Source organism: Capsicum annuum, chromosome 1 (genome assembly GCF_002878395.1).
Source record: "Capsicum annuum cultivar UCD-10X-F1 chromosome 1, UCD10Xv1.1, whole genome shotgun sequence".
In the NCBI taxonomy this organism is placed as follows: Eukaryota; Viridiplantae; Streptophyta; class Magnoliopsida; order Solanales; family Solanaceae; genus Capsicum; species Capsicum annuum.
The window spans coordinates 162,077,312-162,102,518 of NC_061111.1; the positions used below are offsets into that span (position 1 = coordinate 162,077,312).

At 34.2% G+C, this 25,207-nt stretch overlaps 1 protein-coding gene across 4 annotated transcripts; it reads left to right on the forward strand.

The window, feature by feature from the left end:
• The first annotated feature begins 5,637 nt into the window (after positions 1 to 5,637).
• On the forward strand, positions 5,638 to 13,537 carry LOC107840927. Of its 4 annotated transcripts, XR_007052645.1 has the most exons (7): positions 5,638 to 5,786; positions 5,863 to 5,920; positions 11,517 to 11,661; positions 11,733 to 12,074; positions 12,164 to 12,423; positions 12,977 to 13,407; positions 13,470 to 13,537. XR_007052645.1 is itself a non-coding variant. In XM_016684883.2 (6 exons), exons 1-6 carry the CDS (start codon positions 5,738 to 5,740, stop codon positions 13,254 to 13,256), a joined length of 1,134 nt encoding a protein of 377 aa, XP_016540369.2. In that variant the 5' UTR covers positions 5,638 to 5,737; the 3' UTR covers positions 13,257 to 13,537. The 4 variants fall into 4 exon arrangements, 3 of the variants coding, with proteins under 3 accessions (XP_016540369.2, XP_016540377.2, XP_016540385.2); XM_016684883.2 differs by having other exon boundaries at positions 12,977 to 13,537; XM_016684891.2 differs by having other exon boundaries at positions 11,760 to 12,074; positions 12,977 to 13,537.
• Positions 13,538 to 25,207: the final 11,670 nt, after the last annotated feature.

A 25,207-nucleotide genomic window follows, 5' to 3' on the forward strand; every position in this document is an offset into this window, starting at 1 on the left:
ATTAAGTCTTAACTCATGAGGAAACATTATAATCTTAAAACATTAGAAAAGTGGGTATGAATCCTAGTAAATCAATTTCTTCAAATTCAATTAAAAATCAAACTTTAGGGCACAAGGATGGAAAAATATCCTTGTTCAAATCCTACATACTTGAACTTGATGAATTTTCTCGACAGGAACTTGAATTGAAACTTGAAAGCTTAAATTTTGAAGGAGAAATCGGTTTTTTGTTTTCTTGAGAGTTTTTGGACGAGGTGAATCGTGTATAATGATTTGTGAGGGTGGGGAACTGGTTTTAGTATTGTTAGGGAATCATTTAAGAGGTAAAAGACCAAAAAGACCAAAAAGCCCTCAAAAAATTTCAAGAAGAAACAAAATCTGGCATTTTTACGCCCTTAGGTGTGGCGCGCCCTTATCACGAAAGCCAGCCGGTGTGGCACGCCAGACCACTGATTTTTATGTAAGGGTGTGCCATACCTCCGTCGCATGCTCTAAACGCAGATACTTACTATTTTGGGATTCCAAAATATTTTGAAACACCTTCCAAAAATTCTAAAATACTTTCAAATGGTATCGTCATCATTCTGTATCCTAATTCAACTTAGAATCACAATAAAATATGAAGGAGCTATCAAAATAAAATCATTCAAATCTTGGGGTCTAACCATATTTCTCTTTTTACGTTTCATTTATTTTCTTATTAAATAGTGCTCTTGATTTGTTGGCATAATTTTTATAGGTTTGGGCATTTGAAGTCATTCTCATCTCAGACAACAAGTGAATAAACTACCAAGAAGGGGTTTCTAGTCCAAAAGTCCAAAGATAATTGTCGGTCAAAAATGATTAAAAAAAGTAAAATTCTTAAAGTTTTTAGTCCACCTCCCTTTCGAGTAAGCAGTAAGTCTATTTTTAACTAAGTTTTTACTTTAATTAATGATTAATTTTAATAATTTAATCACCATTTCAATACATGTACTTGTTTGTTTTAGATTGCGCATCTGTAGCTTGTCCCAACTAATCGAGGGTTGAAGATGTCATTTCTTATTACTTTACAATATGTGAAAAATTTATTGGACCCTAACGTAATCGGTATGATAAAAAAGGAACTGACTAGAGCAACAACCATCAAAACAAAAGCACTTGGGAAGGGTGAGCTTGTTCTTGGTGATGTTGTTGTTGGTGATGGTATTGTTGTTGGTGCTGCTGGTGGTAATGATGGTGATGTTTTTGTTGTTGATGTTAGTGATAGGCTGGTTGATGCTCCTCTTGCAGTTTTTAAAATAAAAAATAACCATGAATATGGTCATACTGGTTATTCTGATTTAAGTGGGCAACTACAGATTTCTCACAAAGATTGGGCAGACAATCATTTGAAGGTGTTGCCTTTCCTAGTTCATGTTCTTCATGTTAATACCAAGAGTGGAAGAAAAAACATAACGAAGTAATTAATACTCTTAATGCATTTACTGTTGTTGTTAATTAATTGACATATAAAATGAGTGTCACCATCAAAGAGAATTTTAGATTCATTCACTCCATTGGAGGTTAAATAAAAAAAATAAAGCAATTTTCAAGGTATAATTAGATATCAAATAAAGAAATATTACAACTCCTCTTTCTTACATTATTGAGCAATTTTCAAGGGTCATAGGAGAGTAGCATGAGTTGAAGAAGGTGATATTTACAAGATGGTAAGTATCCAAAAGAAAGATAAGTTGAATACATTAATTAAATTAAAAAACGCTCAAAAGTCTACTGCATGCATAAACTTGGTGCAAAAAATTTCAAGGACATGACTATTATGAATGCTGGCGGGTGGACCAAGTAAGTTTTCTAACCTTCGATTTATATAATTTTTAAGGCTTCTAAACATGTAAATATTTATGCAAATATTTCACATCTGTTGTAATAGATTATATATAAATTGCAACATATTGCATATCTATTGCAATAGATGAGACATTTGTTGTACAAAATTCTCACCCGCTACATAATTTGCAGTACTTAGGGAAATCTATTAACAAGTACAAAGATAAATGCAACAGATACCTCATCTGTGGCAATAGATTACATATATGTTGGAACAGATAAAATCTCTTACAACAGATTACCTATTTGTTGTATATTCTTAATTTTTACTATATATATATTTATGTAAATTCTTTTTTCATTTTAGTATGTTCATGAAATTCTTTATCTAATGCGTGAGAGACAACCTATTACTCTGTGTACTATGATATAAAAGATAGAATCATGGATCTCAATTTCTACCAAAACTTTCTATTGAGATGACTGAGGAAGCGACAACCAAAGATAGAAAGCCACTTGATCAAGTACTTGTTGAATTCAAATGGGATGATGATACGCTCAATTATTGTAGAGGTAAGAAACCATACCTAGGTGTGTTATCCTGTGCAGGTGCTTGGAAGATTTTAACTGTGATAAACCTTGAAAAAATACAGTACTCTTGAGATAATCATCGAGGAAGGAGTCATGAATGTGTATGATGGAAATATTCAATCTTTGAAAATAGGGCTTTCTTGTATCTGATGCAATGTTGCGGGTTATGACTCATAATATACTTTGAACCACATATGTGATACTTTGTATAAGTTCTAATGCAAAATCTTTAAGAACTTATGAATTTCACAGTTCTCAGCCACCACTTACACTCTGGATGTGCACATCTAAGATAATATACATTATGCGAATTAATCATTTTTTTGAGTCTAAATTTTTTTCTCAACCAAGCAATATGCAATGAAGTGACTAGTTCTCCCTTGTTCTTGAATGTCATTTCCCTTATAAAAATCTATTTCATCATCTTGAATATTACTCAACTGTGTTGATTGAGAATTGTCTACTGTATTTCTCACAACAATGAATATAGGTGTTTGGTCCTCCTTCACTTTATCTCCACTCTCATAATCTGAAATATTCATGTCTACGCTATCCAATTCATTATTTAACACATCTGTTGGTCTTGTTCTATATTCTAATTCTCTATCGATTTTCAACCACGTACACGCTTAAAATGGGCCTAGCTGCATCACTCAAATAAGCGCACAAACGAACCTGATCGTTTATCTTGAAAGGTAGGACCCTATAATTTCAAAAGAATTGTACATGTAATTGATGACAAGATCTTTTGGTTGGAAATTTAGCCCACAACACCTTATGATTAAGCTCACAAAATAATCATGCATAGCATCTTTTTATACTGGCATCACTATCGTCTCTAAGATATCACCATCCTTCCGACGCCAAAGAAATCAATTGTTCTTCTCGATCAATTCACTATGACCATCAACCTCTATTATTGATTCTCTATTAATGTTACCTAAAGAAATTTGTTAAGAAACTTAATAATGATAGTGTTTTAAAGTTGAGTGGTTATAAACAACGATAAAATTATATGTACTATCATTATCCCAACAAGCAACTCATCTGTTGCAACAAATGATTAATCTATTGGATTTAGCTTCTGGTTCTATCCTAAAATTGTCACCTGGTGTAACATGAATCCAACAGATAAGTCATTTGTTGCAACAGATGACTTATCTATTGGACTAAGTTTTTATTTCTGAACCAACTTTGCCTTTAAAATGAATCTAATAGATCGACCATCAACTGCAACAGATGGCTTATCTGTTGGATTAAACTTCTATTTTCAAACCAGTTTTGGCTTGTCGATGTAAGATGAATCCACCAAGGAGGTCACCTGTTGCAACAGATGGATCATCTGTATTAGTATATGGGTCATCCATTCAATATATGGGTCATCTGCTACAGCAGATGACTTACCTATTGAAACTACTTTAACAGTAGTGGAAACTATCCAACAGTTGTTGTATTCATTTACAACAGCAGCTATTGTAAATGAATACAACGACTGTTGGATACGCTACTGAAAATTATTGAAAAAACAACATATACACCTAGATAGAAAATTGAACTAAAAATTATTTTTTTACTTATCAAAATCACCTATGAAGTAATTCCAATGACATACGAATAAAATTTGGTCCAAAAATTTGTCTATTAACAGCAGTAGCAGCAAAACAACGTCACAACAAGTGGTAGGAGTAGATGATGATGATGAAAAAGAAGATGATGATGATGATGATAAAGAAGAAGATGAAGATAAAATTCAATACTCTAGTGCAACGCTCACATATGAATCAAAACTTCTTAATTTTTTGTTTAACTTTTGCCATTCTTGCTCAATAATTAAGACTTGAATTACTTGTATGTTATTTTCAAACTTTTCCATCACCATTAATTTTTTGTCCCATTTGCCCTTAATTTGGTCATAATACTTCTTCGTCACAGCATGAAAAGTTTTGGGCATATCTTTAGAGTTAATACATAAAAATGACCCTAAACTTGACACCAAATTATAACTTTGACCTTAAACTTTGAAGTGTACAAATATGACCTTTAACTATTCAAAACTGCACAAATATGACCTCCAATACTACGTGGCAAAACGCGTGTTCAACACGTAAAACTGGGCGCGTTCATCTTAAAATCTAAGGGCATAATACATAAATATGACCTTAAACTTTGACAGTGCACAAATATGACCTTTAACTATTCAAAACTGCATAAATATGACCTTTAAATGACTCTTCACTATTATTTTTCATTATTTTCGGCTTAAAGATGAAAATGACATCTAATTTCTTTTGTCATTACGGAAAAAGAACAATATTGAAGATTTATTAATTCAGCCTCATACGAAAAAGTCGAGCCGATATGTATATATATTATAAAGCAGAGGACGAATTTAAGTTATATAATATATCTAAATATTATTTATTTAAATATTAAATTAAAGATGAAACTATACTAATAATAAAAAAAAATATAATTTTAATAAAACGTTATTAAATTAATGTTATTAAGGATAGTAGTAGTAGTATATTAAATTAACGTTATCAAATTAACGTAATTAAAATGTTATTCAATTAACGTTATGAAAACGTTATTAAATTAACGAAGGGCAGACCTACGCGGTTGCCATGAGGTTCACCCAAACCGCCTCGGTAAAAAATTACGTTGTATATATATAAGATAGAAAATATATATTTATGTATATATATTAATGTTGAACCACATGAAACAAGGCACTTAGATAGCCCAGTGGTGTTATTTGCTTTACTTGGGCACTTGCTTCAGCCTACCGTTCGGGTTCGATCCTTGCTAGTGATTGTTTTTTTTTAATTAAAAAAAGCTAAGTGTTGCTGCTATAGAAATAAATAAAATAATAATAATTTTTTTAAATTAAAAAAAGTTAGGTGCTGCTACTATAGAAATATATAAAAAAAATTATTATTATTATTATTTTTATTATTATTATTATAATAATAATAATAATAATAATAATAAAAACAACGTCGTTTTAACACAAAAAGCAAAACTTTGACAGTGTACAAATATGACTTTTCTTCAAGTCAGCCTTTTAACGATGTGACACCGTATGATTGGATTACCTTTTCATTTAGGCGCGAGTGAGGCTCACGCATGGGGTTACAAAATTAAAGGTCATATTTGTTCAGGTTTTGAATAGTTAAAGGTTCTATTTATAGACTATCAAAGTTTAAGATTAAAGTTATAATTTGATGTGAAGTTGTTTAGGACGATTTTTATGTATTAATTGTGTTTTAATATCCGAAACATTTAATGCGAGTAACATTGTTCTTTATTGAAGTCCCCTTTTTGTTGGAAATCCCTAATGAAAATGAAGCCGAAACTCGCTGCTTCCATTTCTGCTCTAATGGCTGGTATAACTAACCTCTCTAAAACCCTAACTTCTTACCACTTCTTCACCATTTAATTGTTCCTTTTCCTTTACTGCAGGTGAATGTGCTGGAATCTACAAAGCCATTTCCGGCGTCTTACCCCGAAGTTCCGGCAGGTAATATACGCTTTTACACTTTGTAATTTAACATATTTTTGCTTAACGAATGTGTGAATTGTAGGACGATTGATGCAGTATCTGTATTCATTTTACAATTTTATTTTGGTTATTTGTGCTAATATAAATACAAGGGAATCATCAAAACTGGTCATTTTTTAAATTTGATTGTCCTGTTTTGATTTGGCATGGAATTTAAGAAAGTAAAGAAGCCTTTTTAACTTTGTGATCTTAAATCAAAGAAAAATGTCCTTTAATCTTGTCGTGTTAAATATGTCATGTGGGAAGTTGACATGAAAGAGTTTCCAAAAAATGAAAGAGAAATTTTGGATCAAAAAGGTAAGTTGGACAAATAAATTGAAATCGAGGGAGTAACATTTTTCCTATGATAATTACAACAACAACAATACCATACCCAGTGTATTCCTACATAGTGGGGTCTGGGAAGGGTAGAGTGTACGCAAACCATACCACTACCTCAGGTGAAGTAAAGAGGCTGTTTCCAATAGACCCTGGCTTAGAACTGATAATAGTATAACAAACACAAAACATAAATGCATATAAACTAGTACAGTAAGCAAAATAAACTAACACAGCTAGCCATAAGATAATACTAAAAACTATCTAACCAAAACCATACACAACACACAACACCATAAACAAGATACTTCAGACCCAAAAGAACGCTCCCCTACTGATACCGACACACTCCCACCCCCTAACCCTCAACCTTAATCTGTGGCCTCCACACCTCCCTATCAAGGGTTATGTCCTCTGTAAGCTGTAATTGCTTCATATCATGCCTAATCAGCTCCCTCCTATATTTCTTCGGCCTACCTCTACCCTGCCTAAAACCATCCATAGTCAAGATCTCATACCTCCGCACTGGCGCATCAGAACCCCTCCTCGTCTCGTGCTTGAACCAACGTAACCTCACTTCTCGCATCTTGTCGTCCACCGAAGCAACTCTCACCTTCTCCCGAATAATCTCATTCCTCACCCTATCTTTCCTAGTGTGGCCATACATCCATGGCAACATCCTCATCTCCACCACCTTCAACTTTTAGATGTGAGAGTTCTTAACTGGCCAACACTCCGCTCCATACAACATAGCCGAACGGACCGCCACTCTATAGAACTTACCTTTAAGCTTCGGGGCCACGTTCTTATCACATAAAACTCCCGAAGCGGGCCTCCATTTCAACCACCCTGCCCTAATACGATGCGTGACATCATCGTCAATCTCACCATTGCCCTGAATCATAGACCCCAGATACTTGAAACTCTTCCTCTTCTGAATAGCCTGAGAGTCTAGCTTCACCACCCCGCCAGCCTCTTTCGACCCATCACTAAACTTACACTCCAAGTACTCCGTCTTGGTCCTGCTCAACCATAATTCTTTAGCCTCAAGCAACTGTCTCCAAATCTCCAACTTATCATTAACTCTTCCTCGAGTCTCGTCAATCAGTACCACATCATCTGCAAATAACATACACCAAGGCACCTCCCCTTGAATATGTCACGTCAAAACATCCATCACCAAGGCAAATAAAAATGGGCTAAGAGTCGATCCCCGGTGCAACCCTATCAAAACTGCAAAGTGCTCGAATCTCCACCTACCGTCCTCACACGGGTTTTTGCACCATCATACATATCCTGAATCACCCTAGTGTATGTCGTGGGCACCCCTCTAGCGTCCAAGCTCCTCTACAGAATCTCTCTGGGAACTCTATCATATGCCTTCTCAAGATCAATAAACACCATGTGCAGGTCCTTCTTCCTCTCCCGAAACTGCTCCACTAGTTTCCTCACAAGGTGAATGGCCTTAGTAGTTGAGCGACCTGGCATAAAACCGAACTAATTCTCAGCGATAGTCACGATCCTTCTCAGCCTCAACTCTACCACCCTTTTCCAAACTTTTATTGTATGACTCAACAACTTAATACCTCTATAGTTGTTGCAACTCTGGATGCCTCCCTTGTTCTTATATAATGGAATTATCGTACTCCACCTCCTCGCTTTAGGCATTTTTGTCGCCCTAAAAATGATGTTAAACAATCTTGTCAACAACAACAAAAAATCCAGTGTATTCCCACATAGTGCGGTCTGGGGAGGGTAAGATATACGCAGTCCATACCTCTACCTCTGAAGAAGTAGAAAGGCTGTTTCCGATAGACCCCGGGCTCGAGACACGGAATACTAAACACATTCGTAGTAAAGCATGGAACAAGATGGCATAACATAAATACGACATCCACAAGTAATAGTAAATAGAGAGAAGTAAACAAATTCGTAATAAAGCATGAAACAAGGTATCATAACAAGAATAATATCCCCACCAAGTAATTCCCTACACTAGCGACCCAAACTGACCCTAGCCTTCTGCCCTAATTCGCGTCTTCCAGATTTTCCTATCTAGGGTCATGTCCTCAGTGAGCTGTAATTGCTCCATGTCCCGTCTAATCATCTCTCCCCAGTATTTCTTCGGCCTACCCCTACCCCGCCTAAAACCATCCAAAACTAGCCTCTCACACCTACGAACCGGGGCATCCATGACCCTTCTTATCACGTGTCCGAACCATCTCAATCGGACTTCTCGCATCTTATTCTCCACTGGAGTCACACCAACCTTCTCCCTGATAGTCTCATTCCGAACTCTATCCCCCCTAGTCAGCCCACACATCCAACGCAACATCCGCATTTCCGCCACCTTCATTTTTTGAATGTGGGAGTTCTTAACTGGCCAACACTCCGCTCCATACAACATGGCCGGACAGACTGCCACCCTGTAGAATTTGCCTTTAAGCTTGGGCGGCACCTTCTTATCACACAACACCCTCGCAGCGAGCTTCCACTTCATCCATCCCACCCCAACACGGTGCGAGACATCCTCGTCAATCTCACCGTTACCCTGAATCACGGACCCGAGATACTTGAAACTATCCCTCTTACATACCACCTGCGATTCCAACTTCACTACCACCTCATTCTCTTGTCAACCACTCCAAACCTGCCCCGCCAGTGCTCTTTCGAAAATCCACTCCACTGGAATCTCATCTGGCCCCATCGCCCTACCCCGTTGTATCGTTGGAATAGCCCCCCATGACCTCTTCAACCTTGATACGCCTACAATAACCATAATCGCAACACTCCTCAGATTTCTCCAAGTCCCCTAACACAAAACCTTTGTCCCCCTCACCGTTCAAAAGTTTATGAAAATAGGACTGCCACCTCTTCCTAATGAGGGCATCCTCAACAAACACTGAATCATCCTCTCCCTTGATGCACTTTACTTGGTCAAGGTCACGAGCCCTCCGCTCCCTGGCCTTGGCAAGCTTATACAACTTTTTATCCCCACCTTTCTCCTCCAAAGCCACATACAAGCTCTTAAAAGCTGCTGTCGTAGCCGCCGTAACCGATAATTTAGCCTCTCTTTTAGCTACCTTATACTCCTTCTTATTCGTCTGCCTCTCCTCATCATCCTTGCTCTCAACCAACTTAGCATAAGCTACCTTCTTAGACTCCACCTTCCTCTTAACCTTTTCGTTCCACCACCAGTCCCCTCGATGCTTGTCGGATCGACCTCTTGAGACACCCAACACCTCTCTAGCGGTCTCCCTAATGCAACTGGCAGTCATCTCCCACATACAATCCACATCCCCTCTACTCTCCCAAGCCCCCCTACTCTTCAATTTCTCCCCCATTTCCAAAGCACTAGCCAAAGTCATCTTGATAATTCATCTTGATATTTTCATTATGGATTATAGTTCATCTATTCGTTTTTGTATTGTTTACTAAGAGGACTAGTTAGTTTTCGATAGAAATTTAAAGCTCAGGTAAAGATTTAAAAAAAAAAAAGGAAAATGAAGAGATGAGATGAGAGTCTTTCTCCTATAGAGAAGGTAGAAAGATTAACATCGAGTTTTGCAGTATTTTGAATGAACTTAGTCGAAATCTTATAGGAGTAATAGGCAACTGAGAAAGTTATGTAATTTTACCTCAAAAGCAAAGATGCTTTAACTACCTTACTAAAAGCACGCCAAGGCAAATGCAGTTAGGAGTATGTATAGAGCAGGATAGAGCGATGTACTTCGTCCAAGATACAAATTTGGATTACACCAAGAAACCACATTATAGATTAATATAATAGAATGACCATGAAGCAGATTCAGTTGTCTTCCTGATACCATTCCCTCTTTTAATACAGTGGAGATAATTGTACGTGCTCAAGAGTTAACAGAAGAATGGTGCTTTAGTTTTTCTAGAGATAGGCAATTGGATTGTATTAGGCTGGTTCGGGTTCGAACCACTCTTTTTGCCCTGCTCTGCTGGGGAAATCCTGTGGATCATCCCTTGAGCGGGTATTTTGATCTCAAATCAAGATTCAGGTGAATAATACATAATTTGTAGCTTAGGAAAGTAATTCTCCAAAACCCTGCCGAAAATTGTCAATTTTTGCAATGCACCATCAAAGGAACACTCAACACTCAGCTCTTACCACGCTTCATAAAGAGTGGTGGGATTTCTTCTTATCTATTTCTATTTCTGTATACAGTGCTTGAAAATAGGCATTCATGCAGTTCACGTGTTAGTCAGCAAGTGCATATAAAGTATCTATGAATGCTTGTCATGGAAATGGTCTTCGGCTGGTATATTTAGAAAAATGAAAAATTTTCCAGCTGGTGTGAGTGTGAAAAGTTCAAAGTCTCTCCTTTTGTCCTTTTTTTCCATGTTCAGTATTCTTGTCTAATTCATCAGTCTTTCTCATTGCTCGTTGAAATTGGATTCTTTGTGGTGTTGGTTAAATTTAGCTTTTCTATTCTCTATCATGCATCAGCATTCCACAGTATATTTACTATAATGTATCTTGTGAAAATCTATAAAATCCATACTATAACATATGTTTGGATAGCCTCTACATATACAAGGCAAGAGTTGGTCTGATTTGTGTGTTTGTTATAGTTTAAAACTGATTGACCTATCCTCAAGAGTTCAATCTAAAGGCACTTAGGTGTCATTTGGTTTATAAACAAGTTAGATCGGAATTACTATTCAGGGATTAAAATCCAAGACTAGTAATTCAAATATTATTTTTTATTGGGTGTTTGGTTCATTGAATTCAAAATTGGTTATACAGTGTATAACTTAAACTTGTGTTTGGTTTAAAACTGTGTATAACCAACAAGCAAAACCAAGGGCCAGCTGCAAAAACTAAAAGGACTGAATGTGTCAAATGACAATAGCATAGCAAAGACCTCTACGCATAATAGCTTGAGAAAAAGAATAAACTACCTTCCAATACCTTCCTGAAGTCTCATTAGCTTTAAGTAGTTATACTTAGATGAATAGTGAAGACTAGAATCTGGAGGTTTTAGGGTATGGTAATTATAATCTGGTAAGATGGGCAGGTATATGAGACATGACACTTTGGGGTATCAAAGTTGGGAGGCAAAGAACGGAGAAAAAAGGAACTTGGTATTTGGCCTGTGCCCTCTCTTCCCTGTGGATTTTACAGACTTTATTCTGACTATTTAAGATCAAACTTCATGCTTTCTTATTGATTATTGTGCTATTCTTACACTTTAAAATTAACCAGCTTCCAGTTCCAAAGATTTAAGAGCTCAAAGGGTTTACTATTTAAAGTCCATAATGATGATAATGACTTCTCAGACCTGGGTCCTCCAGTACAAAGAGCTATTGGGCAGCTGAAGTTGGTGACGGAGAAGCCCGATCATTTGCTGGTATGCTTTTCTGATTTTATTAATAGCATAGGACTTCTAATCATTGGATACATGAACTGATTTGCTTGAAGATGTTATCAATACCTTTTGAGTCACAGAAACTTGGTAATGGTAGAATAGTACCATCTCGCAAGTCTCGCAGCGAAAGCAAGAATCCTGTTAAAAGCAGAATCTTAACTGTTGATAAATCTTGTCAAAGTGAGTTTGGTAATGATGATGATGCTTCTGGATCGACTTACACGACTTCAGGTGCTGCTAGTTTGAATGTTCGTAGGTCAATCTCAGTTGGGAATGTACCTTCTACCATCAGCCTTTCTCAGCTTGTAAAAGCAGCTTCAGTCTTCGGAAAAGTGTACACATCTTCAGTCAGGCATCTGCCTGATGGGCTCAACTGTTGGGACATCCAATTCGAGGTATGCTATTGATCTCTGGAAGTTTTTCTTTTAGCCCCCCCTCAAATGAGGAAAAGTTTGTTTATTAACTGTTGGTAACTGTTGGCAAGAGCTTAAAATCCTGCAACAGAGCAATTAGAGCTGGTGCGCTAACTGTTGGGAGTTCTCGTCTTTCAATCCAACCCCCACGGGCTTCTATGGTTGTTACTATCAGGATTGAGGACATTTCCGAAGATGCTACCTTCAGTGAGATACACTCGATCTGTAAATCGGTTGGCACGACAGAAGGGCTGGCATGGGTAAGCAAGGATGGCGTAGATGCATTATTTACAGTCGAGAATGACACAGAATCAGAGTCGATCCTCAAAAAGTAAGTGGTGGTTCAACCTGGTATAAAAAGTCTTATTGTTACTGTTTTCATCTGTTGTCACTCTTGACCGGTATTTGCTATCTCAAAAGTGTAAAACTGTTCTCATGACTTCATTTTTGGAAGGAGTTGGAGGGAAGAAATCAATCCAGAAACCACTTCGCTTTATTACAGAATCACCATTAATCATATTCCTTATTGTTCCATGTGGTTCTCGACCATTAGCATCCATTTTCCTTGCATGTACCTATTTTTTGTATGCGGTAAACTATGAGAGACTGATACCGACACACGGAAAAAAGTATGAGAAGACTGATAATTGACATCTGGGCTTTTCATTTTCTCGCTTCTTTTCCTTAGCAGAACATACTGTTCTTCCATTATTGGTGGACACTGGTTGATATCCTATGATATTTCATCTATTTTTTGGTCATAGTTTTAATATGCCATCTGAAATCAAATTGTTGCGCAGCTTGTTACTAATTTGATCTTGCCTTTACTAGAATGGATGAGAATATACTTGGTGTAACTTTGTTACGTATTTTTCTCTTCTTAGGTTGAATGGTACTATTGTTTGCGGTCATTGCCTATCAGCTTCTCTACTGCCTAGCAACTCATCATCTGCTTCCAAGTCTGAAAATGAGGATGCTAGATGCAAGATGGCTTTACAAATTAAGAAGTACTTGACAGAACTCAAAAGTCAACTTACGGAAAAGAAAGGGGATCTGGAGGAATGTATGGTGCTGAAAGTGCATATGGAGGATCTTCAGATGCTGCATGAGGGGATAATGCACCTTGAAGATCTGCCTTCCATCATTGATACATCTGACGATTGATTCTTGATTTTCAAAACATCTTCTCTATTCAAGAATGTTCACATGCTAACAATAATATCACTAGCTTCAAGCCTCTTCGTTCCCCTTCCCACAAAAACCCTTCATGTGTCTCCTTGACATTGCTTTTAGCTGCTGAAATACACCTTTTTACTGCCTGTCCCATCTTGTAAGGAATTGGTTGCCCTAAGTATTGTACCATTATATATGCAATAGTGGTGCATATATAATTCCAGGGGATTTATGCAATTATCCCTATATGAAATGTTAGTCGAGTTTTCCCTTATGCATGTCCCTAGTTTAATTGCTTAATTCAATTTCATTTTCATATTTACTGGTCTGGACAGGAAAGCTTAACTAAGCTATGCCTTGACTATCCGATTTTAACAGGGATGGATGTGTATTCTTGCGAGAAAAAGCAAAGAAGATATTGATGTCCTTATTAACCCTAAGTCAAGGGCAAGTCAGGTCCCTTGTTCTATTATTCTTTTACTGCCCCATTTTCTGGTAGCTGAAAAGGTTATCACCCGAGGGATGATTGTTTGTGGTAGTTTTTACCATTGATTGCTTTCGGCGCTTGCGTCTTCATTAACTGCGGCTGTCACCGGCTATCTCCTCCCCAAATAACCGTAAATATCACTTAGCAAACTGGGATATATAGTTTCAAACTGCCGAAATGCACGGCATCATGGGATGTGAAAATCTGCTTTGTGGGCGTTATGTCGACAGAGAGAAGGACAAGGAAATTGAGTTGGCCTGGATGTTGTGTAATTGTTTCTTTGACAGGTCTCATGAATTTGTAGCAGTGTAATATGTTGTTTGACAAATAGGTGATTAGAAGTCGGACTGCTCTAATTCGGTTAACATATCTTAAATTGTCTGTTGACTAATTTGTCAAAACCAAAAAAAAATAAAAAGCGGGGGGGGGGGGTGCTGGGTCTTGTTTGGTCAATCCACAATTCCAGAATCCAATCTTAATTTCAATCCTCAAAGACTACGATTCAATCTGTTGTATCAGCCAAACAAACCTTTTCCTGAGATGGAATAAACATCTATGTAACATTTGAATTAGAAATGGATAGGAATCAAAAATTCACTTTAAAGAATTAGAAATGGTTCAAAGACGATATCATTCCACAGAGGTTTAAATTTGCACCTAACTTTGGTCCAGTTTGGCTATGAAAATAATATTTTTTGGAGTTGGAGTTGGTGTTTTGTTTTACCATGAATATAAATTGGAGTTGTTTTTAAAATTTTCTGAGAGAAATAGGAGTGAGAAAAGTGAAAACAAGTTATCACTTTTTCAAAATAATTTTTATTAAAGTAAAATAATTCTTATGGTCAAACGTATTTTTATATTTAAGTTTAAAACAGTCCCACCATAAGCGGTGCACTTATATGATATTTAATTAAATCTTGATTAAATATGTGATTTGTATTTGTATACTAGATATTGGAGTCTGTGTCAGCACAAGCCCCGATGTGCTACTTTTTCAATATTATATGTTATTTGTTTGTCTTAATTTATATGATGCTGATGAAATGTTTGAGAAAGTCAATCAGATTTGCTATATATAGGTTTAGATATTTTAAGTTGTTAATTATATTATAATTTATACGACTTTTAATGTAATTTTCAAGTAATATCTCTTTATCCTAATTAATATGACATCGATAACTATTGTAATCTATAATACTTTTTCGACATTGTAATTTACTATTTTATGTTGTTTGCAATTGTAATTTATAGTACTCTTCTTGTTTAAACTTTTGTGGTATTGATAGTGAATTTAGACTTTCAAAGCAATTTAAGTTTTTAATTATTGTAATTTATAATAGTTTTTTTCTATTTCAATTTAAGCGAAACTGATGTAATTTTGAGAGTAAATCAAATATCACGATTGAAATAGCGAAACCAGCACGTCTTGAATGACTCATAATGACTAATTAAAGTGATATAACAAAATTGCTATAAAAAATGCTTGTGAAATTTTTTAAGTGGGCCTTACATAAGATACCAAATTAATTTAAAACATCAAGAATTAATTTATCATTTTATGTTTATTTCACTTTTTAAAAATAGATATTATCAATTTTTAAATACTTAGATGACTCATAATAATTAATTATATGTGATATATTAAAATTATAGTTGAAGCGGCTGAAACAACCATATCATAAATATCCATTTTACTTTATAAGTGTCTATTTTATTTTTCATTAAATATTATAATTTTTTTAATACGTAAATGTCATATAATAATTAATTAGGGGTGATATAATAATATCACGGAGCAAGCAGGCAGTAAAAAACATATATATATATATATATATATATATATATATATATATATATATACACACACACACATATACATATATTAAAAATGTGAAGACCCTTAGAAAAGTGATTTGAACTTTTTGCCCTTTAATTAAAAGACTCTTCTTTAGACAAAACTATATTTTCACTAAATTTTTTAATTTATTTTTTATTATGTTAACTAGACTTCCTAAAATATATGGGACTCCTAAAATATATGATAGGAAATATAATTAAAAAATTTCCTTTTTATTAGACTTTCTAAAATATATGGAACTCTTAAAATATATGGTATGAGAATTAATTAATATTTTTCTTTCTACTGTTTTATTAGAAAATACTTCTAATAGGACTCTATTAAGAAAATGTTTCTATAAATATTGAGATGCATGTTAAACTAGAGAACAAACCGGTTTATCTATTGGGAGAATATGATTGATGTTCATCTAACTTGATTCGATTGTATATCTAGATTGGTGGATGCTTGATTAAGTTGACTTTGAAGAATTTCTTGTATAAAGGTTAGATTTAATTGTATTGTTAATATCTTTATTATTTTATTATTTTATTTTAATTTACAGATGCTAGATGAATGTGGGTCGGCTTTGAAATTTTTTTAGGTAAAGGTTAGGTTTAATTATATTATCGTAATGTCTTTATTAGTTTGTTATTTTGTGGTAATTTACAGTTCGTATAGGCTTTGAGAAATTTTTGTGTGTAAAATTTAAGTTTAATTGTATTGTTTTGATATCACTTTTATCGTATTATTTTGTTACAGTTTACAGGTGATAGATAAATGTTGGTCGGCTTTGAGGAATTTTTTTATGTAAAGGTTAGGTTTGGTTGTGTTATTTTGATATCTCTATTATCTTATTATTTTATTATTGTTTATAGGTGGTAGATATGTATCGGACGACTTTGAAAAAATTTTTGTATGTAAAGATTAGATTTAATTGTATTATTTTGATGTTTCTATTATTGTATTGTTTTGTTGCAATTTACAGATGGTAGATGAATGTCGATCGACTTTTAAAAATATTTTTGGTAAAGGTTAGGTTTAATAAATAAATTCTCCAATCTTTACATACTCAAAAGATATTAAATTTAATTATTATATCCATCTTTATTATTTAAATAAATATATATTTATATATACTTTGAAAATTTGGCTAAATATATCCTTCGACATATTTTTGGGCCAAATTTACCCTCACTATCATACTTTAGGGTTAAATTTACCCCGTAACATTGAAATATTGACTAAATATATCCTTCGTCATACTTTGGGGTCAAATTTATCATTGATATCATACTTTGGGTCAAATATATCCTTGATGTCATACTTTGGGGTCAAATTTACTCTCGTTGTTAAGTTAAATTTTCATATGTACCCTTTCATTATAAAAAAGCTCAAATCAATGTTAAACGCTCCATTTTTTAAAAATAAAATACACCTTAGTCTAACCCGTCTAATTCGATTCGAGCCACAAAAAAGACATAAATAAATATAACCTCTTCAGTTTTGTTGGTCAAATTTTTCCAACGAAATTAATCCACTAAATATTTATCAGTGCATAGCTCATGAAAAATTTCTCTTCATCAGTGCAAACACAAAGAAATATCTCAGTTCATGGATCTGCATCAGTTCAGAACTCATGAAAAATGACACTTAACGGTCAAATGCATTAGACTAGGCCCGTTGAATATTTCTCCGAATGATTGAGTTAAGAGGTTTCTCCATGTGTCAATCATGACATCTCTTCATTCATATATCTTTATATGTAATTTAGATTTATACAAATTTTTCTTCATATCATTTGCTCAGAAAATTTATTCACTAGTTTTGGAATCTAGATGCACATAAAATTACATACCGAATTTTAAAATTTGAACATAATCAAATAAGAGCAGAATTTGTAACAGACATTTTATCTAGTACGATGCTTCTACATTATCCTACTTCATTTTATTTTTTATTCATTTGTAAACAACCTACCAGTTTTGTACATTGAAAGAGAAATATTTTCGTTCATTGAAAAACTTTGATCAACAGAACTGAGAAAGGGGTATATTTGTTTGTGTATTTTTTGTAGGTTGGGTCAGGAGAATTAGATTAGGGCGTGATTTATTTTAAACAATTGAGCAATTTAATATTGATTTGGGATTTTCTGTTAAAAGAAGGATACAAGTGATAAGTTTCTTAACAATGAGGGTGAATATAACCCAAAAGTATGAAATCGAGGATAAATTTGGTCCTCAAAGTATGACGAATGATATATTTATCCAATTTTCTAAAGTAGAGGGATAAATTTGTCCCAAAGTATGACATCGAGGATAAATTTGATCTCAAAGTATGACAAAGGGTATTAGTCATTTTTTTCAAAGTAGAGGGATAAATTTGACACTTTATCCTTATATATATATATATTGTAGTTAAAATTTTCATGGAATGTCCTATTTTAGTCATCATATTTAAGGAATACCTATTTTATATATTTTTTTTATCACGAATCTCAGTAAGGTATATATGAAAACTTATAGACAAGTTTAAGACGTGCTTCAGTCATGTATGACGGATAGGATGTACATAGGCGGGTTGCTTTGACTTTTTATTAAAAAAAAATTCAAACCAATCATGTCGGTTTATTAAATCTATAAATCAAATCAAACCAACATAAAATTATTATTTTTTTGTTTAGATTTTAGTCGATTTTTTCGGTTGTCTCAATTTTTTGATTTTAATTATTTTTTAAAATAATTTTTACTGTTTAAAATTATATTGTGATTGTAGATGAGATCAAATATACTTTCATTCATGCGTTAGTGGAAAATTACAATTATGAAAATAAGGAGCGGAAAGGAGTACTGGAGAACACTCAGAAAACTAAAACGTAGGATGAAGGGTGACCGAAGAGCGAAAAGTTTTAGCTAGGTTTAATTTATATTGAACTTTGGATCATTTAGTTATCAATTAATGAATAAATATTTTTTGAAAAATTACTTAAAACGACATCTTAAGTTTCCTAAACTTCTTAAAATTTTCTCTCTTTGTAAAAATTACAAATTTTTGCTTATTTTAATAGATTTAAGTAAAACACCAATACATCTTTTTGTCATTCCTAAAAGTTCGGTTACTTTTCAACATAACCGGCAACACACAAATCAAGCAACAATTTCTACAGTTACTCCCCCATTATCTGGCTTTTGAATTGTGGAAGTTTTCCTCCATCTTTAACTTTAATTATCATCTCAAAAAGTTCAACAACTTCTCTCAATTCTCAAAATATTCATTGACAGTAAGCTTTTAACCTCATTTTTCCTGAGGTTAGTTTGTTTTCATTGTTGTTGAAAATTGAGTAATTTGAAGTATTGAGCCATTATTGATTCAATTAACTGTTACAAACTCATTTTTAAGTTATATAATGTTTCAGATTCTGAACCATCTTTTTAGCATAGGAAGTTCTCAATTAGAAAACCTCAATCAAAATAAAATTATTGTTAATTTTGTTCCTGATGTTTTTGGTAAAGACTCTAAAGATTTTCTTGAAAATTAATCAAAATGCAACAACGATTCCATTATGATGAAAGAATTAAGGAAAACACTTGAAGTAAAGAAAAAATGAGAAAAATAAGTTCTCAGTGCTTTAAAATGCACTCTTCGTGATGCAAAACAAAGCGGAGAGTAATGAATTCTTCTCCAAATCATCTCTTCCTTTATTGTTGTTAAAAAAGAAGTCAACTAAGTTCGAGCTTTTTGTCAAATGATTCCACTCAAGCAATAGAAAGAAAGCTTATCTCTTTTAATCTCTAACTACTTCTTTGGAAAAAAGAAATTGAATAAGTTTGTTTTTCTAAAGGAGTCATCATTTTCTATCAGGAACGCTATGTCATTCTCAATTCTGGCGTATTTCGAATGCTTGAAGATCGTTGTTGAAGTTAGAGCAAGAGAACCTCTCAGGAAGGTATTATATGTTTGTATCTTAAGCAAATTACTAGAAGATACATTTATTAAGTCATAAGATAGTAATTATATATCAGACCTAGCTGTAAGTAACATATACAAAATTTGCATCTTTCATATTTATTATTTTCGGATACACAAAAATCTGTATTTTGGCAAAACAATTTCAACACAAGTTCAAGAATAAATCAAGAACACTTATGAAGTTTCCAACACCTTCAACACAAGATCAAAACCGAACTTTCAAAGAAGTATGTATTCAGTATTTTAAAGAAAATTAGATGAAGCAGAACAATACAAGTCATTTGAATTCACAGAGTGTCCTTAAGGAAATAATTCCCCTCAAGTACCCGAGGTTGCGGAATTTTTCTCCCAGAATAAAATGACTTAACAATCCGACTGTAGTGGTACCTTAAACGATCGAATTCTCTTCGAACTCACTCAACATTTAGATGATCACGTGGAGTATTTTAAAAGACAAGAAATGTTTTCAAGTGAAGAAAAAAATTCGAACTAAATCTGTGGAAAAATGTAGCTTTATATAGCCATTAAGTGCCCTTTCCAAAAGGTGACAATGGTTCACCGAAAAGGTGTATCCTTTTTGAATAGTCATGTCAGTCCATTCAAAAGAGTGTGTCTTTTTCGAACAGCCACAACCATCCAAACAGTCATACCTTTTTCCGAAATAGTGTGTCTTTTACTCAAAGAGTTGTGTCCCTTTCAAGCAACTTTTCATTTTCCATTCACACCAATTAAACCCAACAATCCCCCACATGAATGGGGAATGGCTACTCTTTGTAAAACTTTATAGAAAAGTATGTTATCATCAAGCAAAGACTGATTGCATCAAGTGGGTTTTCCTTTAAACTTTCCATAGTGAACATGCATCGGATGCACTCAGTCAATCGGTAGATTTGATACCACCATGCTTACTTGTTCTAGACCTTAAACCCATTTCCTTGGATGTCCTCTCAACTCTTTCTTTAGACATGCCTTTTATAAGTGAATTCGACACATTATCCTTTGACTTTACATAGTCAACAGTGATAATTCCACTAGAGAGAGGTTCTCTAACGATATTATGTCTCTGTCTTATGTGATGAGATTTACCGTTGTACATCATGCTCCCTGTCCTACCTATTTTTGCTTGGCTATCACAGTGTATACATACTGGTGCTATTGGTTTGGGCCAATAAGGAATATCTTCCAAGAAATTTTGGAGCTATTCTGCTTCTTCACCATTTTTATTCAATACGATACATTCAGATTCTATTACAGAGCGAGCAATACATGTCATTTTTGGATATTTCCAAGAGACTGCTCCTCCGCCGATAGTAAATACATATCCACTCGTGGATTTTACTTCATTCTATCCAGTGATCCAATTTACATCACTATATCCTTCAAGTAATGTGGGATATTTATTATAATGCAAAGCATAGTCTTGAGTGTATTTAAGATACCCCAAAACTCTTTTCATTGTCATTCAATGAGTTTTATTGGGATTACTCATGTACCGACTTAACTTACTAATAGTAAATGCTATGTCTAGTCGTATAGTATTCATTATATACATTAAACATCCCAACACTTTTGCGCACTCCAACTGTGAGTCACTTTCACCCTCATTCTTTTGAAGTGCGAAGTTCACGTCCAATGAAGTATTAACAATACCAAATTCTAAATACTTGAATTTGTAAAGTACTTTTTTGATGTAATAAGACTGTGACAATGCCAACCCTTGTGGATTTCTATGAATTCTTATTCCCAAGATTATATCCGTAACTCCAAGGTCTTTCATATCAACCTTGCTCTCAAGCATTCACTTTGTAGCATTTATGCCCGAAATGTCTCTACTAATGATCAACATATCATCCATATACAAACAAACAATAAAATGGTGATTTGGAGTATCTTTAATGTAAACACATTTATCACATTTATTAATCTTGAACCCGTTTGCCAACATGATTTGGTCAAACTTCGCATGCCATTGTTTAGGTGCTTGTTTTAGTCCATAAAGTGACTTAACAAGTTTACACACCTTATTTTCTTTTCCTTGAACCACAAAATCCTCAGGCTATTCCATGTAGATTTCTTCCTCCAATTCTCCATTTAGGAATATTGTTTTCATATCCATTTAATAGATTTGAAGATCATATACCATCGTCAAGGCAATTAACATCCGAATTGACGTTATCCTCATTACAGGCGAGTACGTATCAAAGTAATCAAGGCCTTATTTTTGTTTGAAGCCTTTTACTACAAGTCTTGCCTTGTATTTTTCAATAATACCATCCACTTTTATTTTCCTTTTGAAGACCCATTTAGAACCTAAAAGTTTATTTTCTAAAGGAAGATCAACCAACTCCCACGTATGGTTGCTTAAGATTGAATCAATCTCACTAGTGACTGCCTCTTTCCAAAAGGATGAGTCTGATGATGACATCCCTTCTTTAAACATTTGAGGCTCATTATCTAAGAGAAATATTACAAAATCCGATCTAAACTAAGTTGATGTTCTTTGACGTGTACTATATCTTGGATCCTCATCATTATGTACATCCTCACTTGGTTCATCTTAAGGTCGTTTAGACTCCCCATAGACTGTTCATGTCTAGTTTTATACGGATAAATGTGTTTAAAGAATTCAACATTATCTGATTCAATTATCGTATTTTCATTAATAATTGGATGTTCATATTTATGAACCAAAAACCGATATGCTTTACTACTTTTAGCATATCCTATGAACACGCAGTCCACAATCTTATGTCCAATCCTTACTCTTTTAGGCATAGGAACTTGGACCTTCGCTAGACAACCCCACACTTTGAAATATTTCAAGTTGGGTTTCCTTTCTTTGCATTTTTCATATGGAATTGATTGTGTCTTACTATGAGGAACTCTATTGAGTATTCGGTTAGCTGTAAGGTAGCTCCTCCCACAAGTTTTGTGGTAAACCTGAACTTATTAGCAAGGTATTCATCATTTCTTTTAAGGTTTGATTTTTACTTTCCGCAATACCATTGGATTGATGTGAATACGGGGTCATAGTTAGATGGAAAATTTCATTCTCTACACATATTTATGCAAAGAGAGATTCATATTCTCCACCCTTATCACTTCTTATCGTTTTGATCTTTTTTTCCAACTGATTTTCAATTTCTGTTTTATATTGCCTAAATGTATCTATTGCTTCATCCTTACTGTTTAGCAAATAGACATAACAATATCTAGTGCAATCGTCAATAAAAGTTATAAAATACTTTTTTCCACCACGAGATGGTGTTGACTTCATATCACAAATGTCAGTGTGGATTAATTCTAAGGGATTGGAATTTCTTTCAACGGACTTATACGAATGCTTAGCATACTTTGATTCCACACACATTTGACATTTTAATTTATTGCACTCAAAGTTTGGCAAAACTTCTAAGTCAAACAATTTTTGCAAAGTTTTATAATTGACATTTCCTAATCGTTCATGCCATAAATCATTAGACTCAAGCAAGTAAGAAGAAACTGAAATTTTATTGATTTCAACATTCATTACATTCATTTTGAATAGGCCCTCGGTGAGGTAGCCTTTTCCTATGTACATTTCTCCTTTACTAAGTATAATTTTTTAGAAAATTAATACACATTTGAATTTATTTTTGCCTGGAAGTGATACAGAAATCAAGTTCTTCCATAACTCTAGAACATACAGGACATTGTTCAAAGTCAATACTTTGCTTGATGTCATTTTCAGGTAGAATTTTCCTGTTCCTTCAACTTTTGTAGTTGCGGAGTTGGCCATATACATCTTCTTTTTGCCTTGGGCCAGAGCAAAAGCAACAAACAACTCCTTATTTGCACAAATATGGTGGGTGTCACCAAAATCCATCCACCATTATTGAGGATTTCCCACCAAGTTGCATTCAGACAACATGGCACATAGATCGTCCATTTCTTTCTTGGATTCAGCCATATTTGGTTGGTCCTTCTTTTTGCTTTCCCTTGGGGCTCGACAATCCGTTGATTTGTGGTCAATCTTTCCACAGTTAAAGCATTTTCCCTTAAATTTCTTCTTAGGTTGATTGCTTTTATGTCCAGCTTTCTTTCACTTTTTGGAGTTGTTGTGGTCGTCTTCTACAATAGTTGCTCCACTTATTACAGAATTTCCTTTTGACCTTTTTTCCACGGCTTTGTTATCTTCTTCAATGCGCAGTCTTACTATAAGATCTTTGGTTGTCATCTCCTTTCGCTTATATTTCAATTAGTTCTTAAAGTCTTTCATCATAGGTAGTAACTTCTCTATTATTGCCGCTACTTGAAATGCCTCCTTCACAACCATACCTACAATTAAGTTCATATAAACATTAAGAACATTTTTAAATATGTTCAATAAAGGTATTCATCAAACTCATACCTTCCTTGAGGAGATCGTGGATGATAACTTGCAGTTCCTGGACTTGAAATACAACAGACTTGCTGTTAATCATTTTAAACTCAAGAAATCTTGCAACGAAGAACTTTTTGGTTCTAGGATCCTCATTCTTGTATTTTATTTATAGAGCCCCTACAACTCTTTTGGCGTCTTCATTCCACTATACACATTGTATAGTTCATCTTGGAGGTCATTTAGAATGCAATTCCTGCATAGGAAATTCGAGTGTTTCCACACCTTCATAACGACAACTTTCTCCTGGTCTGAAGTTCCCTTGGGCACCTCTGGAGCTTCTTCAGGTGTGAATCTTTGAAGACATAAAGTTGTAAGGTAGAAGAACATCTTATGTTTCCACCTTTTGAAATCAACACCCGTGAATTTTCCAGGTTTCTCGCTGGTGCCATTGCCTGCGGAGCACTCGTACGACTCGTTGTGGAAACATTAGTTTCTGCCATAGTCATTGTAGTATCATTCACTTGACTGTCTGTAGTCATCTTTCTGTCACAACAAGACAGTAAATTTTAGTATATCAAAATCCTACTTATAAAGTTGCAGCAACTTTAAACATCCCTTGTTACTTGTTTAACGATGAAGTTTTTATGACTTTCAATCGTCAACTTGTGATGAAGATTTTATTTCTTCAAATCACTTGTTAAGTTCAAATGGATTAGAAAGATTAAAGCTTTAATATCCAGAAATCAAACAATACAGATTATAGAAAAAAATTTTAGTGAAAAGAAAATTTCACCAAACAAGCAAAAAAAAAAATAATTTTTTCCAATTATTTTTTTAAGATTGCTGTTTTCGGGTACACAAAAATCTGTATTTTGGCAAAACAACTTCAACACAAGTTCAAGAATAAATCAAGAACACTTATGAAGTTTCCAACACCTTCAACACAAGATCAAAACCAACCTTTCAAAGAAGTGTGTCTTCAGTATTTTAAAGAAACTTAGATGAAGTAGAACAAGTCAAGTCCTCCAAATTCACGGAGTGTCCTTAAGGAAATAATTCCCCTCAAGTACCCGAGGTTGCGAAATTTTTCTCCCAGGATAAAATAGCTTAATAATCCAACTGTTGTGGTACCTCAAATGATCGAATTCTCTTCGAACTCACTCAACAGTTAGATGATCACACAGAATATTTTAGAAGACAAAAAATATTTTCAAGTACAGAAAAAAATTCGTACAAAACCTGTGAAAAAATGCAGGTTTATATAGCCATTAAGTGCCCCTTCCGAA

Excerpts from the sequence above, each read along its gene's own strand:
- LOC107840927 (XM_016684883.2), top strand. The coding sequence starts at position 5,738 with ATGAAAATGAAGCCGAAACTCGCTGCTTCCATTTCTGCTCTAATGGCT. Across the intron at positions 12,075-12,163 it reads GTTGGGACATCCAATTCGAG|AGCTTAAAATCCTGCAACAG; the intron begins GTATGCTATTGA and ends ACTGTTGGCAAG. Across the intron at positions 12,424-12,976 it reads TCAGAGTCGATCCTCAAAAA|GTTGAATGGTACTATTGTTT; the intron begins GTAAGTGGTGGT and ends TTCTCTTCTTAG.